This window comes from Zophobas morio, unplaced genomic scaffold (genome assembly GCF_036711695.1).
Source record: "Zophobas morio isolate AGI-343-1 ecotype UQ-CSIRO unplaced genomic scaffold, CSIRO_AGI_Zmor_V1 ptg000022l, whole genome shotgun sequence".
Lineage (NCBI taxonomy): Eukaryota > Metazoa > Arthropoda > Insecta > Coleoptera > Tenebrionidae > Zophobas > Zophobas morio.
Genome location: NW_026972127.1, coordinates 5,666,004 through 5,679,955, shown reverse-complemented (window position 1 = coordinate 5,679,955; position 13,952 = coordinate 5,666,004). Strand labels below are relative to the sequence as shown.

Below are 13,952 nucleotides of genomic sequence, written 5' to 3'. Positions count from 1 at the left end.
GCCCACCCGCCCTCTATTTTCTCAGATGGTATGACATTTGCCAAAATCAGTCTTATCTTAGCAAGTACTAGCCCCACCCACCCGCCCTTTATTTTCTTAGACGATGTCATATGCCAAAATTAGTTTTATCTTAGCCTATATTAACCCCGCCCACCCGCCCTCTATTTTCTTAAATGGTATAACATTTGCTAAATCGGGCTATCTTAGCACATACTTCCTCCTTTTATTTGAAAAAAAAAATCATGTCTTTTCCGAAAAAAACAAAGTTAATTAATACTAAAAAAAGATTGATTAGCTTCTAAATTTCAAACTTCTGTCTTTTCGAATGACTGAAATATTGAACTGTAAGTAATTTTGGCATCTTACTTCCAAAATTGAGCGAAAAACCCTGTAAAATGACATGAGGAATAAATAATACTAGTAGGCCACGAAATTTATTTTTAAAATAATGATGTTCGCAACACCAACGCGTCCCCGGTTTAGTTGGACAGATACGGTCAAATAACTGTCAAATAAAGTGTGTCAAATAAAGTGTCAAATAACTGCAATGCCAACATCATTATTTTAAAAATAAATTTCGTGGGCCACTACACACCTTTTTTTTTCATTGGTATGGTAGGTATGTTATGAAATCTTCAATAGAAAATTAATTAAACGAATATTTTCTTCAATTTCCTTTGAACTATTGCATTGAAAAGTAGCGGGCGATTTATTAATGTCTGTGATTTTTTTGTCAAGTTGGCAACATATTTAAAATTTTATTATGACATACCTAATTGTCAGATTACTATTTACGATGCCAAGTCATCTTCTTGATACGTTTGTTAGGCCCGCTCTTGTCAAAACTGACATATTAGCATTGCTGCCAATAATTCAGAATTGCCAACGCAAAAAGTTGCTTCAGTCATTAAGTTACTCGGTACTTTAAGATCTTTAAATAAAACAACTAAACTAAACGGAATGTCAAAGAAACTGTCAAAAATGAGAAACACCCTGTTAATAATTTGGAAGGCTTAATGTAAAAAATCTATTCCGAAATTAATAAATCTGTGTAAATTTTCCAGCTGCATTTGCAAAAATTAAAACACTTTTCTTTGAATTTAAAAAATCAAAGCAATTCGATAAACAAAATAATAAATTTATACAGGGTGAGTCACTAAGCGCACGTTGCATAATTATTAGAAATAAAAATAGTCAAAGGCCAAAGTTGTATGGTTCATTAAGCACTATACTCTAAAATAATTTTTAACTATACACAATGTTGTTTTTAAGGGACTTGTTTTTTTTAATTGACCTCCTCTTAACCACAACTACACTTTATTTTTTAAATTACGATGCGATGTTGCCACGTTATATCAATGTTCTTGAAATTTTTTAGCAAAGGAAGAGTTCACAAAAAAAAGAATTTCAGTTTTTTCAAATAGAACACCCTATATTTTATTACTGCATCTTATTCTATTTTTTGTTCTGTTTATTTTTTGCGGAGTATATTTAAAGTTGATACTTACTGCGATTTTTTACTTTTTAAGAGACACATCGACAACAAAATGGCTTCCAAAACCTACTTTTTCTAGCTTGAAATAAAAAAAAAGTCATCTACAGCAAAACCAACAAGAAATATTGCCAACAGTTCATTGTTCCAAATTTCAAGCTTTCATGTATTCAAATAGCTGGAATACCAACCTGAGAACATTTTAATTACAAAATTATGTTGGTAACACTACTGCGATCCTTGTTCAGTTTCACGCAGAGATATGTAAAAGACAGATGCGGTTATAGCTTTCCCTATCTAGGGCCAACATCTATGATCTAAGAGTAGCAATACTTTGTATCGCCTATCCTTTTCTATATCAGCACCAGTACTATGGATTGCCAACTGTAGGCTACATCGATCACTCTCTAAAAGGTGGTTGTCTTGTTATTGGCCCGTTCTGATGGCGGCAATTATAAATAATCATAACCACCCACAGTCTGAGTGGTCTGACAGGGACCGGCACAAACACAAGAACGGTATCAACGACAAACGTTGCGCCAACTCTGATTGGATGCGCCGTACAGAGCGAGACCTTCAGATATCCGGTTACCATTATACGTGCTAGAGAAAAAGAGGGAGATATAAACGTACAGTGACATTTTGGCCCTAAACGTATGTCCACGAGAACATTAAATATCTGTATCTAGTCTTTTACATATCTCTGGTTTCACGATCACATAACTGTCAAATAAAGCGTCAAATAGCTGCAATACCAACATAATTACTTTAAAAATAAATTCCATTACCTACTAGACGGTTTTTTTCAATCATATGATATTAGAAAAGTTCTGGTAAACAGAGACTTAAACAAAAAAAAGTACATTATTATTTACCCACTTAAAAACCATACTTCCTTCAATTTGGAAAAAAAGTTGATGTCTTTTCCGAAAAACCCAAAGCTAATTAATACTAATAAAAGATTCCTTGATGTTAATTAGCCCTTCTAAATTTCATCAAACTTCTATCTTTTCGAATGACTAAAATATTAAAAGTACCATAGGATCGAACAAAAAAGTAGTGAAGTATGCCATGAAATTAATTTTTAAAATAATGATGTTGGCAACACCAACGCGTTCCCTGTTTAGTTTGACAGGTACGGTCAAATAACTGTCAAATATAGTGTCAATTCCAACATCATTATTTTAAAAATAAATTTTGTGGCCCACTACACCACTTTTTTTTCAATCGTATGGTATGTTATGAAATTTTCCAATAAAAATTAATTAAACGAATATTCAACGACTCATATCCTTTGAATAATTGCGTCAGGTAAATTAGTGAAAAAAAGATTTCATATATAGAATGGAAATACTATGAGAAGAACATATGTATTTTTTTAATGTATATTTCTTTATGAGTTGATAAAGGTGAAGACTGTTGTTAACACTACCACTAGCACAGTCCTTAAATTCGCAAATGGACCCATCCTGAAACTTTTACGTCTACTGGAACAATTATTGTGTTCTTCTTGAAGTATTTCCACTACTCTACAACAAGTATATCAAATTTTAGGCGGGAATTTCAAATTTTGGTAATTTCCCTACAAGTGATACTTTATTTAATTAATAGACCTTGGTTTGTCGGTGATAACGGGAATAGTGTTTAAAATGTTGATGTTTATACATCGGAAGAATGTCACGTAGGCACTCGATTGATTTGAATGAGTTTACCACCTCAAAACAGATAACTAAAATTATTCAGAAGCCTGAAATGAACAAAATATTGTGAATGTTATTATTATAATTCTCACTAAATTGACTGATCCATTAAGAGTCACCCTGTATAAGCAAATCTCTATGTTTAAAATGTTCGCAGTTAATTTTAAGTGTTATTTTTTATGAATTTGAAAAAGTCATGGAGATTTTTTCATAAATTATTTAAAACAAAATTTGGCAAACTTTGGAGTACAATCATTGGAAAATTCTGACCTGACCTATTTGGGACACCGTTTTTTTTTTTGAAAAATTTACAACAATCGTGAGGTTCTAGGTATTCCTGTTTGGAAAAATTTGAAAGTGCTTTGGAGCTTCTAGTGTCTTTTCTTATACTAATTTAAATAAATTTCTTAGGAGATACGTTATTTGCTACAATCAGTTTTATCTTAGCAGGTACTAGCCCCGCCCACCCACCCTCTCTTTTCTTAGAGGCTATCTCATTTGCCAAAATCACTCTTATCTCAGCAGGAACTAGCCCCGCCCACCCGCCCTCTATTTTTTGGGGGGATCTCATTTGCCAAAATCAGTCATCCTAGAAGATACTAGCCCCGCCCACCCACCCTCTTTTCTCTTAGAGGGTATGTGATTTGCCAAAATCAGTCTTATCCTAACTAGCAGCTGCTAAAATAAAACTGATTTTGGCAAATGGTATATCCTCTAAGAAAAGAGAAGGTGGGTGGATCAAGTGATTGATAAGATAAGAGTGATTTTGGCAGATGAGATACCTTCTAAGAAAAGTGAGGGTGGGTGGGCGGGGTTAGTATCTCCTAGAATAAGACTGATTTTGGCAAATGACATATCCTCTAAGAAAAGAGGGTTGGTGGGCCGGGTTAGTACCAGCTAAAATAAAATCAATTGTGGCAAATGGCATACCCTCTAAAAAAAGACAGGGTGGGTGGGCGGGGCTCATTTGACAAAATCAGTCTTATCCTAGAAGATACTAGCCCCGCCCACCCACCCTCTCTTTTCTTAGAAGATATCTCATTCGCCAAAATCAGTCTTATCATAGAAGATACTAGCCCGGCCCACCCACCCTCTCTTTGCTTAGAAGGTATCTCATCTCCCAAAATCAGGTCTTATCGTAAAAGATACTATTTAAAAATCTTGTTCAGAAACGCTATATATATATTTTGAATCAGCACGTCGAGATATAAATCACTGAATTTTGTACGGATTTTGAGGCACGTTTTCCAAAAGCTCAATTTTTCGATAGTCCTTTAGAAAGTTTCGATGATTTTTCGACCACCTTCTAAAAAGCTTCAAAGAATGTTTTTTTTTGAAGAGTTCCCCCAGAAGCTATTTTTAACTTCGCTTTTTGAAAATGTCTATTATTTTACCAAAATCAGTAATAAGAAACACGCCAGTTTTTAGGATTTTTAGAAAATTTGAGTCTCGAACCGAATTTTGGAAAATCTTGCCTTCAGACGCTACACTACAGAATTTTTTTAGGATTTTTAAGCCTTGTGTTCCAAAAGCTCAATTGATTTGATCTTACGAACTTTTTGATCATTTTTCCACTATTTTCGAAAAAAACTGAAATAGATTTCTTTTGTAGATTTCGACCTCCACAACCTATTTTTCAGCTATTTCGTCGAAAAAATTCCTATAATTTTTCCAAAGTCACCAGTATGAATAGTGTCTATATATTTAGGATTTTTAGAAAGTTTTACTTTCAAACCTAATACTTATTTAAAAATCTTGCTCTGGAACGTTATATATTTTGAATGAGCACGTCGAGATCTAAATCACTGAATTTTTGAGGGATTTTTAAGCAACTTTTTCAAAATCTCAATTTTTCGATACCCTTTTAAGGAATTTTAGATTATTTTTCGACCACCTGCGAAAAAACTTAGAAGAACTTTTTTGTAGATTTCGACCTCCAACAAAATGTTTATTTTAAATACGTTTCGTAGAAAAAATCCTGCAGTTCAATAGACATTTTACATTTATTACTTCCCGAGCGTAAGCAAAGGAAGTATTGTAATCGAGTCCGTCGGCCGACTCTCTACTTTTACGTTTTCTCGATCTTTCATGACCCCTAGAAGACGAAGAAATAGGTCTCCCATTTCCGTCTGTCTGTCCGTCCGTCTGTCCGTCCGTCTGTCCGTCCGTCTGTCCGTCCGTCTGTCCGTCTGTTGTCCCGGATTTTATTAGACAGATAATCTCCGAAAGTACTCGACCGATTGTTGTGAAATTTTGTACTTATATTAAGAATATCATGTAGATGGTAAAACGCTAACCAAAATTTGTCTAATCATCCCCACCACTAATGCGATGACGTCACTTCAAAATTGTACATAGTAAATGGGTTTTCAATTGTATAAAATAACATAGTCCTACACATGTAGTTTACAACTCTGAATCGACTTTTCACCCGAAACGTCCAGATTTTTGGAAAAAAAATCAAAATTATAAAACAACATTTTGAAATTTCATTTTTAATCTGCTAACCAGAATGCTTTGAAATGTTGCAGATGTTTTAAGGCTATAAAGAGCATCATAAATCTTTAGTCAAAAAATATTTGCTTATCCCCTCCAAAAACTTGATGACGTCAGCTCAAAAGTTTGTGGAATAAATCATATCTAAAATGTACAAAATATGATGAGTCTGTACTTGTGATCTATCACTCCATTCATATTTTTTGGATTTGCATATACAGGGTGACTCAAAAAAATTAATGAATGCGTAAATATATTTTATTGATTTAATCAGGAACTACAAAACCGAATGCTCTGAAATCTTGCAGATGTTTTAAGGTCATAAAGAGCATAATAAATGTTTAGTCAAAATATATTTGCTTATCCCCTCCAAAAACTTGATGACGTCAGCTCGAAAGTTTGCCGAATAAATCATATCTAAAATGTACAAAATATGATGAGCCTGTACTTGTCATTTATCACTCCATTCATATTTTTTGGATTTGCATATACAGAGTGACTCAAAAAAATTAATGAATGCGTAAATATATTTTATTGATTTAATCAGGAACTACAAAACGGAATGCTCTGACATCTTGCAGATGTTTTAAGGTTATAAAGAGCATAATAAATGTTTAGTCAAAATATATTTGCTTATCCCCTCCAAAAACTTGATGACGTCAACTCAAAAGTTTGCCGAATAAATCGTATCTAAAATGTACAAAATATGATGAGTCTGTACTTGTGATCTATCACTCCATTCATATTTTTTGGATCTGAATGTACAGGGTGACTCAAAAAAATTAATGAATGCGTAAATTTATTTTATTGATTTACTCAGGAACTACAAAACCGAATTCTTTGAAATCCACTGCGAAAAAAAAACATAATAGGCATACAGTCGTCACGTTTTCGACAGCGAGGGAAGTACTGTCTAAACTCTTTAGACCAATTTTTTTTGTTTTTTTTGTTTTTTTTTTTAGTGTACGTGATGTTCGTCTCCAGTAGCGACAAAATTTTTGATTTATTACTGCCACTTTTCCCACTAGTGACACAAGTCAAAGTGGTAGGAAATTAAAAAAAAAATTGGGTTGGCAATTCTGATTATTGGCAGCAATGTTAACATGTCAGTTCACGGCTTGCCAACCTGAAAAAAAATTCGCAGTCAGTGGGGGTACTACGAAAAATCAAAGTACTAAAAAAAATCACCCAAAAATAGTAGAAATAATAAAATTTATGAAAGTTGCGGAAGACGTCGTCGGAGGAAGCTAATCCAATGTTGTCAAAAAATGTGTCTAAAGTGTTTTTTCTCTTTCCAGGTGTCCCAACGGCTTCGTGGGCCAAAAATGTGAAACAAAAACGTCCGATCAACTTAGTACGTATCATCACACCCCTCTTTCCACTTGTAAAGTAGGCCTCTTTACGAAATACGATAAATGTTAGAAACTATTCCTTTTTTACTCGGTTCAAGTTCAGTGGTGGACTTTGCACGCACACGAGTACGGAGAAATTGTTTAGTGTATCTGAATAACATCGACACTGTAAAAATAACTTGTTACCGTTGTACATACAGACATTTAGAGAAAAATCCACATGAACTGTATATTTGTAAACTATCCTACTGTATAAGACTGTTAAATCGTACGTTTTGTTTCATTGGACAGTCACATGAGTATAATATAGAATTAACTTTATACCTGACATCGAATTCGTTTTTTTAACGTTGCAATCGAAAAATTCGATTTGGATTTCAGGTAAAAGGCGATGTACCTATAAATATCAGGGACCGACATTTTACTTAATTTTTTGTATAAAGTCATGTAGATATATTTATTTATTACATCTATACTCACAACAAAGTCTTTAAAACTTTATTACAAATTCTAAAAAAATGAAATAAAAAAATAGTTGTAAAACTTATTAATAAACAATGAAAAAAATTCCGCCGTCTTTTATTGCTATTGGTTTGTTCACCCTAATCTGGTACGTTAGTTGGGAATAAAGGATGCTCTAATGGATTTAAAATTTGTTTTATAGGTATGTAAAAAGTTTTGCCTGCTCTTTATTACTGTACTATTTTTACTACGTATTTGTGATTAACCATTCTTTAATAACTTTATTACTAATAACACTCTCGAAACGTAATCGACTCTCTAGATTTGTTGTGAGTTTCAGATGTCTCTACTAAACTATTGCATGTCCCTTTTAGAAGTACGTTAACATTTCGTAGTAACCAAATTTTCACGAAACATCGAGGTGCCTAGCACCTCCTTGTTCTATCACTGACCAACTCTGAACTACACCACACTAAACTAAAAACGATAGAAATCTCAAAATTACGATAACCCTCTCTCTCGCCCAATCAACACTTTAACTTTTTATGTTTCAGGCGAGCAAGTTAATTAGAAAATTCTTTCTAAAAATAACCGTTGCTCGATTGGTAAGAAGTGTTTGTTGGCATGCACATTTCTTTACACTAACTCAAAAGTAGTTTAGGGGTGTGCAGTGGAAATAACCCCACGTTCCGACCGCTTTAAATAACGCCGTGCTTTGTTTCAGTACACTGAGAAGAAAATTCGTATTTGGAGTAAGAGTCAAAAGGCTGGATTAAGAACAAAGAGAACTACCCCATACCAAAGAAACTTGCATTAGACTAAAGAAGGATGTAGATACTCAGTTTATTTATTCGACGGTGGGAGAACAACGCACAATAACTTGTAGTACTCTATGTGTAACATTTTTTTTTGTTGGCAACAAAATGTTATGTAAATCTCAATGTTGTTAAAGATACTCGCATATTGTGATAACGATAAATGGCGCTACTAGTTATTGACATTTTTATTGAAACTAAAGTATATTATATAAATTAGTTAGCAGCGAATCTCGAAACCATTTGTCGTGATTGTAGTTAAGTTTTATATGCTTGGAAAGAAATGTTATTTCTTTTGTAAACTTTATTGATATAAATATTTATAAATGGAAACGCAACTACATGTAAACTTATTTTCGCAAAATTCGTCCATTTTTTAAGCAGTATTGATGTTGAAATTAGAGATTGCCTAGTGAGAAAAAACTACTTAAATGATATATATATTGACAATAATTATGCTAATAAAAAGTTTAAAAAGGAAATTGGTGTTTTATTTTACGCTTAATCTAAGTACTTCAGTCTTCATTCTTATAAGTAACAACGGTATCCACTTTGTGAATATTAGTAGAGAACGACCTCATTTTCACAGTTTGGGCATTTTTTACGTGAGCCATCTCCGCCTCGCTCCATTGCGACGGCAAATCCACGTTACTTTTCGTATAAATTTGAATATCAAAACTACACAGACAGTCCAACAACGGCAAATACGCCACAGACGAAGCAATTTGCTTCAAAACGTCCCTAATTTCGTTCTTAATCGTTTTCAACGGTTTTTCCGAAACCTGCCCACCTGCCTCATCCGGATTACCCTCATACTCCACACGAAAGTCCCACCTTTCCATAACCTCCAACGTCTTCACGTTGGTTATTATTAAAGCTACTTTGGTCACACTTCTTTGGATTAGCCACTCTACAAAAAAAGTTACAACACTCGCAAAAACCACGCTCCCTTTACCTTTCAATTGACTCAACGTTGACGATAAAAACTCCTTAATTTTGTTATCTGTGGACATTAAAATGGTCAGACCGTAATTCTCGACACTTTGAAAGTTCTCGGGGGGGTACAGACCCCGTTGAAACAAAATTGAGTTGATTCCGAAATCTGAAAAACGGGATTATAACCTCAAAATTTACGGGTTTCGGGATTTACTCAAGTAGTCGCACACGATTTCAGCGGAGCCCTTTAAAGTGATGGAGGATTTACTCTGCTGAACGACCCCCGTCATCTTGAGTCGGTTTCACTGGGAATTTTGCGCAATTTTCGGAAAATGTAACGGACACAATAAAATTCAAATTTCAAATACGAAATGTCAAACGTCAAATAATTGGCGCACACTAGACGCAGACGTAAAAGTCCCTATGTTACGATTGGCAACAAAATCAACGACTCAAGCAATGAGCGGGCGTTTTAAAATATAAAAATCTTTTTAAAACAAATCACGCTTGGTGTAAATAGGATTTCATGAATAAATGTAACCAAAACAAATCAAACCTTTTATTCTCACACAGTCATTCAACTGGAATTTCAACCTTCAGAAGCTGTCATATCTTCCATAGATGGATGACACATCATTCTACAAACATGATTGTTAAAATAGTGTAACGTAATCTCTCAGGGCTGGAGACTGGTTCATGGGTTTGGCGCTTCCATTATATCTGGTATAACATCAGTTTCAAGTTGGATTTAATTCCATTTTTGACCAATTTTCACCGATATGTTGACTTTCTACAAAACGTATCTTTAAAGTCACATAAAAATTACAATAAATAATCGATACTAACCATCGAGTTTTGACACAAATAGTGCGTCAATCATTATTTTTCCCAATTTGAAACAAATTTGGTTTGTAAATGATCAAAATACCACAACAAACGTCAAAGAACAAACGTCAAATTACCCCCATTAAACGGAAATGAAGCAAGGCAGCCAACACAACCTCAAATTTCCCCACGATGTAAACAAATTCGTTTTCCAGAACATTTCCAATTCCAGAATTTACTACCAAAGGAAATTACTTTCAGTTTTTTTTGTAACAATTCTAGAAGTTTAGAGTTTCCGATTGATCGAGTCAAAAATACAACAGCATTTGTTAATTCATGCGTCGGTTTTTTATAAAATGCCGGAAAAATGCGACCCGAATGACGGAAAACTCAAATAAATTAATTTTCTTGCAAAGATTCGAAAAAACTTATAGTTGGTTTAGGTTTAGGGGACACTGAGAACCGTTTTGTGAGCGTTTAAAAAATATGATTCAGCAAATTCAGCCAAAATAATAAATTCGCTTTTTTGCACGTGTTTTTTTCGATTTTTGTATTAAAAGGAACACCTACAACGTCTAAAACACAAATTTTGGTTAAAAACAACTCAAAAAATATTTAGATTTGAATTTGTAACCGAAAAAGGGTGTTTCGAATTGCCTCTTTTTTGACAAAACGAAAAAATTGCTTGGTGTTTTTTCATTCCAATGAGTGACCAGATATTCACGTTAATCCAACTTACACAGATCCGTTTTAACGTTTTCTGTACAGCGTTGTCGATTTAAACCCGAACTGTGCCCGTTTTTAAAAAACGAACGGTAAAAAATCAATAAACCGTTTCGGTGTTTCGAAATTCGCGCGCGATTTGACGGAAGTGAGTCATGTTCTGTCCTTGTCTATCGAAGCTTTGGAAGCATCGAAAACCGCCTAGATTCTTCTGGAACAATCTAGAACGTAGGAGGCTATATAAGCAACCGAACAAACACGAAGCGCACAGAACTGAAAAACCAAGCGGGGCGTGAGCAAGCAAAAGTGACCAGTGAAAATTAACCCAGTGATATTTTCCAAAGCGAATTTTCTCGTGAAGTATTAGTTTGTGCATTAACTAAACAAGGTAGGTGGAAATTCGCACGTTTCAGCAACATTTTCTCTCAACTTTTTGTCCGTCAACGTGGAACGCCGGTATCGATTTTCCCGGACTGAGTGTCTGATTTTACGCATTTTCGTGGGTAGTTTTCCACGTTTTCGCGAGTCGTGACTCAAAGTGACACATTTTATGACTTTTTTTCCAGAATTGGTGTAATTTTCCGTCGTTATTGATTAGTTTCCACACGGTGTGTGCTTAACCTCAATTAGTACTAATTTGCAATTAATAGTTGTCCAAATTTTCACTTTATTGATCAGTCATTTTCCTGTTTTCCGCAAAACGTGACTCTGTATTCGCACGATCATCCCACGCGTGATTCATCGGTCGACAAACCCTCAAGGTCATTTTTTGTTGCAGATGCCTGAAGAAAACCAGAATGGGGATGTCGAAACCTTCGCCTTCCAGGCGGAAATCGCGCAGTTGATGAGCTTGATCATCAACACCTTCTACTCGAACAAGGAAATTTTCCTGCGAGAGTTGATCTCGAACTCGTCTGACGCCCTCGACAAGATCCGTTACGAGTCACTTACGAATCCCGCCAGGTTGGACTCGGGCAAAGATCTCTACATTAAGATCATTCCCAACAAGAACGATGGTACTTTGACCATTATTGACACCGGGATCGGGATGACCAAAGCCGACTTGGTCAACAACCTGGGTACTATTGCCAAATCCGGGACCAAGGCCTTCATGGAAGCTCTGCAAGCCGGCGCCGATATTAGCATGATCGGTCAATTCGGTGTGGGTTTCTACTCGGCGTATTTGGTAGCCGACAAGGTCACCGTCGTTTCCAAGAGCAACGATGACGAACAGTACATTTGGGAGTCATCGGCTGGGGGAAGTTTCACCGTGAGGCTGGACCATGGTGAGCCTTTGGGTAGAGGGACTAAGATCGTCCTCCACGTCAAAGAGGACCAAACTGAGTTCCTGGAGGAGCACAAGATTAAAGAAATCGTCAAGAAACACTCGCAGTTCATTGGATACCCAATCAAATTGGTGGTGGAGAAGGAGCGCGAGAAGGAACTGAGCGACGATGAAGCCGAAGAAGAAAAGAAAGAAGAAGAACCAGAAGCTGACAAAGAAAAAGATAAGCCAAAGATTGAAGATGTAGGTGAGGATGAAGATGAAGATACTAAGAAGGACGACAAGAAAAAGAAGAAGACTATTAAGGAGAAGTACACCGAAGATGAGGAATTGAACAAGACTAAGCCAATCTGGACGAGGAACGCTGATGACATCAGTCAGGAAGAGTATGGAGAATTCTACAAATCGTTGACTAACGACTGGGAAGATCATTTAGCGGTCAAACACTTCAGCGTTGAAGGCCAACTTGAATTTAGAGCGTTGTTATTTGTACCCAGACGTGTACCCTTCGACTTATTCGAAAATAAGAAGCGCAAGAACAACATCAAGTTGTATGTGCGCAGGGTCTTCATCATGGACAACTGCGAAGAACTCATTCCCGAATATTTGAACTTCATTAAGGGCGTCGTCGACTCCGAAGATCTACCCTTGAACATCTCTCGTGAGATGCTTCAACAAAACAAGATCTTGAAAGTCATCCGCAAGAACTTGGTCAAGAAATGTATGGAGTTGTTTGAGGAGTTGGCTGAAGACAAAGACGGTTACAAGAAATTCTATGAACAGTTCTCCAAGAACTTGAAATTGGGTATCCATGAAGACTCTCAAAATAGGGCTAAATTGTCTGAATTGTTACGTTATCACACTTCCGCCAGCGGAGATGAAGCTTGCTCTTTGAAAGACTACGTCAGCCGCATGAAGGCCAACCAGAAACACATCTACTTCATCACCGGCGAAAGCAAAGAACAAGTAGCCAACTCTTCCTTCGTCGAACGTGTCAAGAAGCGCGGCTTCGAAGTCGTCTACATGACCGAACCCATCGACGAATACGTAGTCCAACAGATGAAAGAATACGACGGCAAGACCCTCGTTTCTGTTACCAAAGAAGGTTTAGAACTTCCTGAAGACGAAGAAGAAAAGAAGAAGCGCGAAGAAGACAAAGCCAAATTCGAAGGTCTCTGCAAAGTCATGAAGAGCATCTTAGACAACAAAGTCGAAAAAGTCGTCGTGTCTAACCGTCTAGTCGAATCCCCATGCTGTATTGTCACTTCCCAGTACGGCTGGACCGCCAACATGGAACGTATCATGAAAGCGCAGGCCCTTCGTGACACTTCCACCATGGGTTACATGGCTGCCAAGAAACACCTAGAAATTAACCCAGACCATTCCATCGTCGAGAACCTGCGCCAGAAAGCCGAAGCCGACAAGAACGACAAAGCTGTCAAAGATTTAGTCATTCTTCTTTTCGAAACCGCTTTGTTGAGCTCTGGATTCACCCTCGACGAACCTCAAGTACACGCTTCTAGAATCTATAGAATGATTAAATTAGGTTTGGGAATTGATGAAGAGGAAGCGATGATCACCGAGGACGCACAAGGAGGCGACGCACCAGCTGCCGATGCCGCCGAAACCGAAGACGCTTCCAGAATGGAGGAAGTAGATTAATTTCTTGTTAAGTTAGGACATGTGTTTTAGTATGTTCTAATGTTCATTCCTAGCGTTTTTCTAATTTTTGATTATTTTTGTATGAAAGTATTATTTTCGGGCGTTTTTCCCGAAGCTGTACGTGTTCAATACTGGTTTTTGTTTTTATTCAAATAAATTATTAACATTAAAGGTGGTTTAATTGTCCTGTGTGATTCAGGCGTG

The 13,952-nt window shown here is 36.1% G+C and overlaps 3 protein-coding genes across 8 annotated transcripts in view; 2 read left to right on the top strand and 1 right to left on the bottom strand.

Moving 5' to 3' along the window:
* LOC135133432 (protein vein-like) overlaps nt 1–8,636 on the top strand; it is a 140,756-nt gene extending 132,120 nt beyond the window's left edge. For 2 of the 6 annotated variants that reach the window (XM_064061817.1, XM_064061816.1), the window contains exons 5-7: nt 6,987–7,042; nt 8,057–8,107; nt 8,227–8,636. In XM_064061817.1, the coding sequence (XP_063917887.1) occupies nt 6,987–7,042; nt 8,057–8,107; nt 8,227–8,319 (200 nt within the window). In that variant the 3' untranslated portion in view covers nt 8,320–8,636. The other 4 variants (XM_064061821.1, XM_064061818.1, XM_064061822.1 and 1 more) reach the window with 4 other exon arrangements.
* Nucleotides 8,637–8,698: 62 nt separating this feature from the next.
* LOC135133435 (mitotic spindle assembly checkpoint protein MAD2A-like) lies at nt 8,699–9,745 on the bottom strand. Its single transcript, XM_064061825.1, has 3 exons — nt 9,468–9,745; nt 9,273–9,419; nt 8,699–9,227 (listed from the first exon to the last, which is right to left on the bottom strand). Exons 1-3 carry the CDS (start codon nt 9,541–9,543, stop codon nt 8,833–8,835), a joined length of 618 nt encoding a protein of 205 aa, XP_063917895.1. The 5' UTR covers nt 9,544–9,745; the 3' UTR covers nt 8,699–8,832.
* A 1,307-nt stretch (nt 9,746–11,052) lies between these two features.
* LOC135133429 (heat shock protein 83) lies at nt 11,053–13,919 on the top strand. Its single transcript, XM_064061813.1, has 2 exons — nt 11,053–11,189; nt 11,580–13,919. The coding sequence occupies exon 2, from the start codon at nt 11,580–11,582 to the stop codon at nt 13,746–13,748; it is 2,169 nt and encodes a 722-aa protein (XP_063917883.1). The 5' UTR covers nt 11,053–11,189; the 3' UTR covers nt 13,749–13,919.
* Nucleotides 13,920–13,952: the final 33 nt, after the last annotated feature.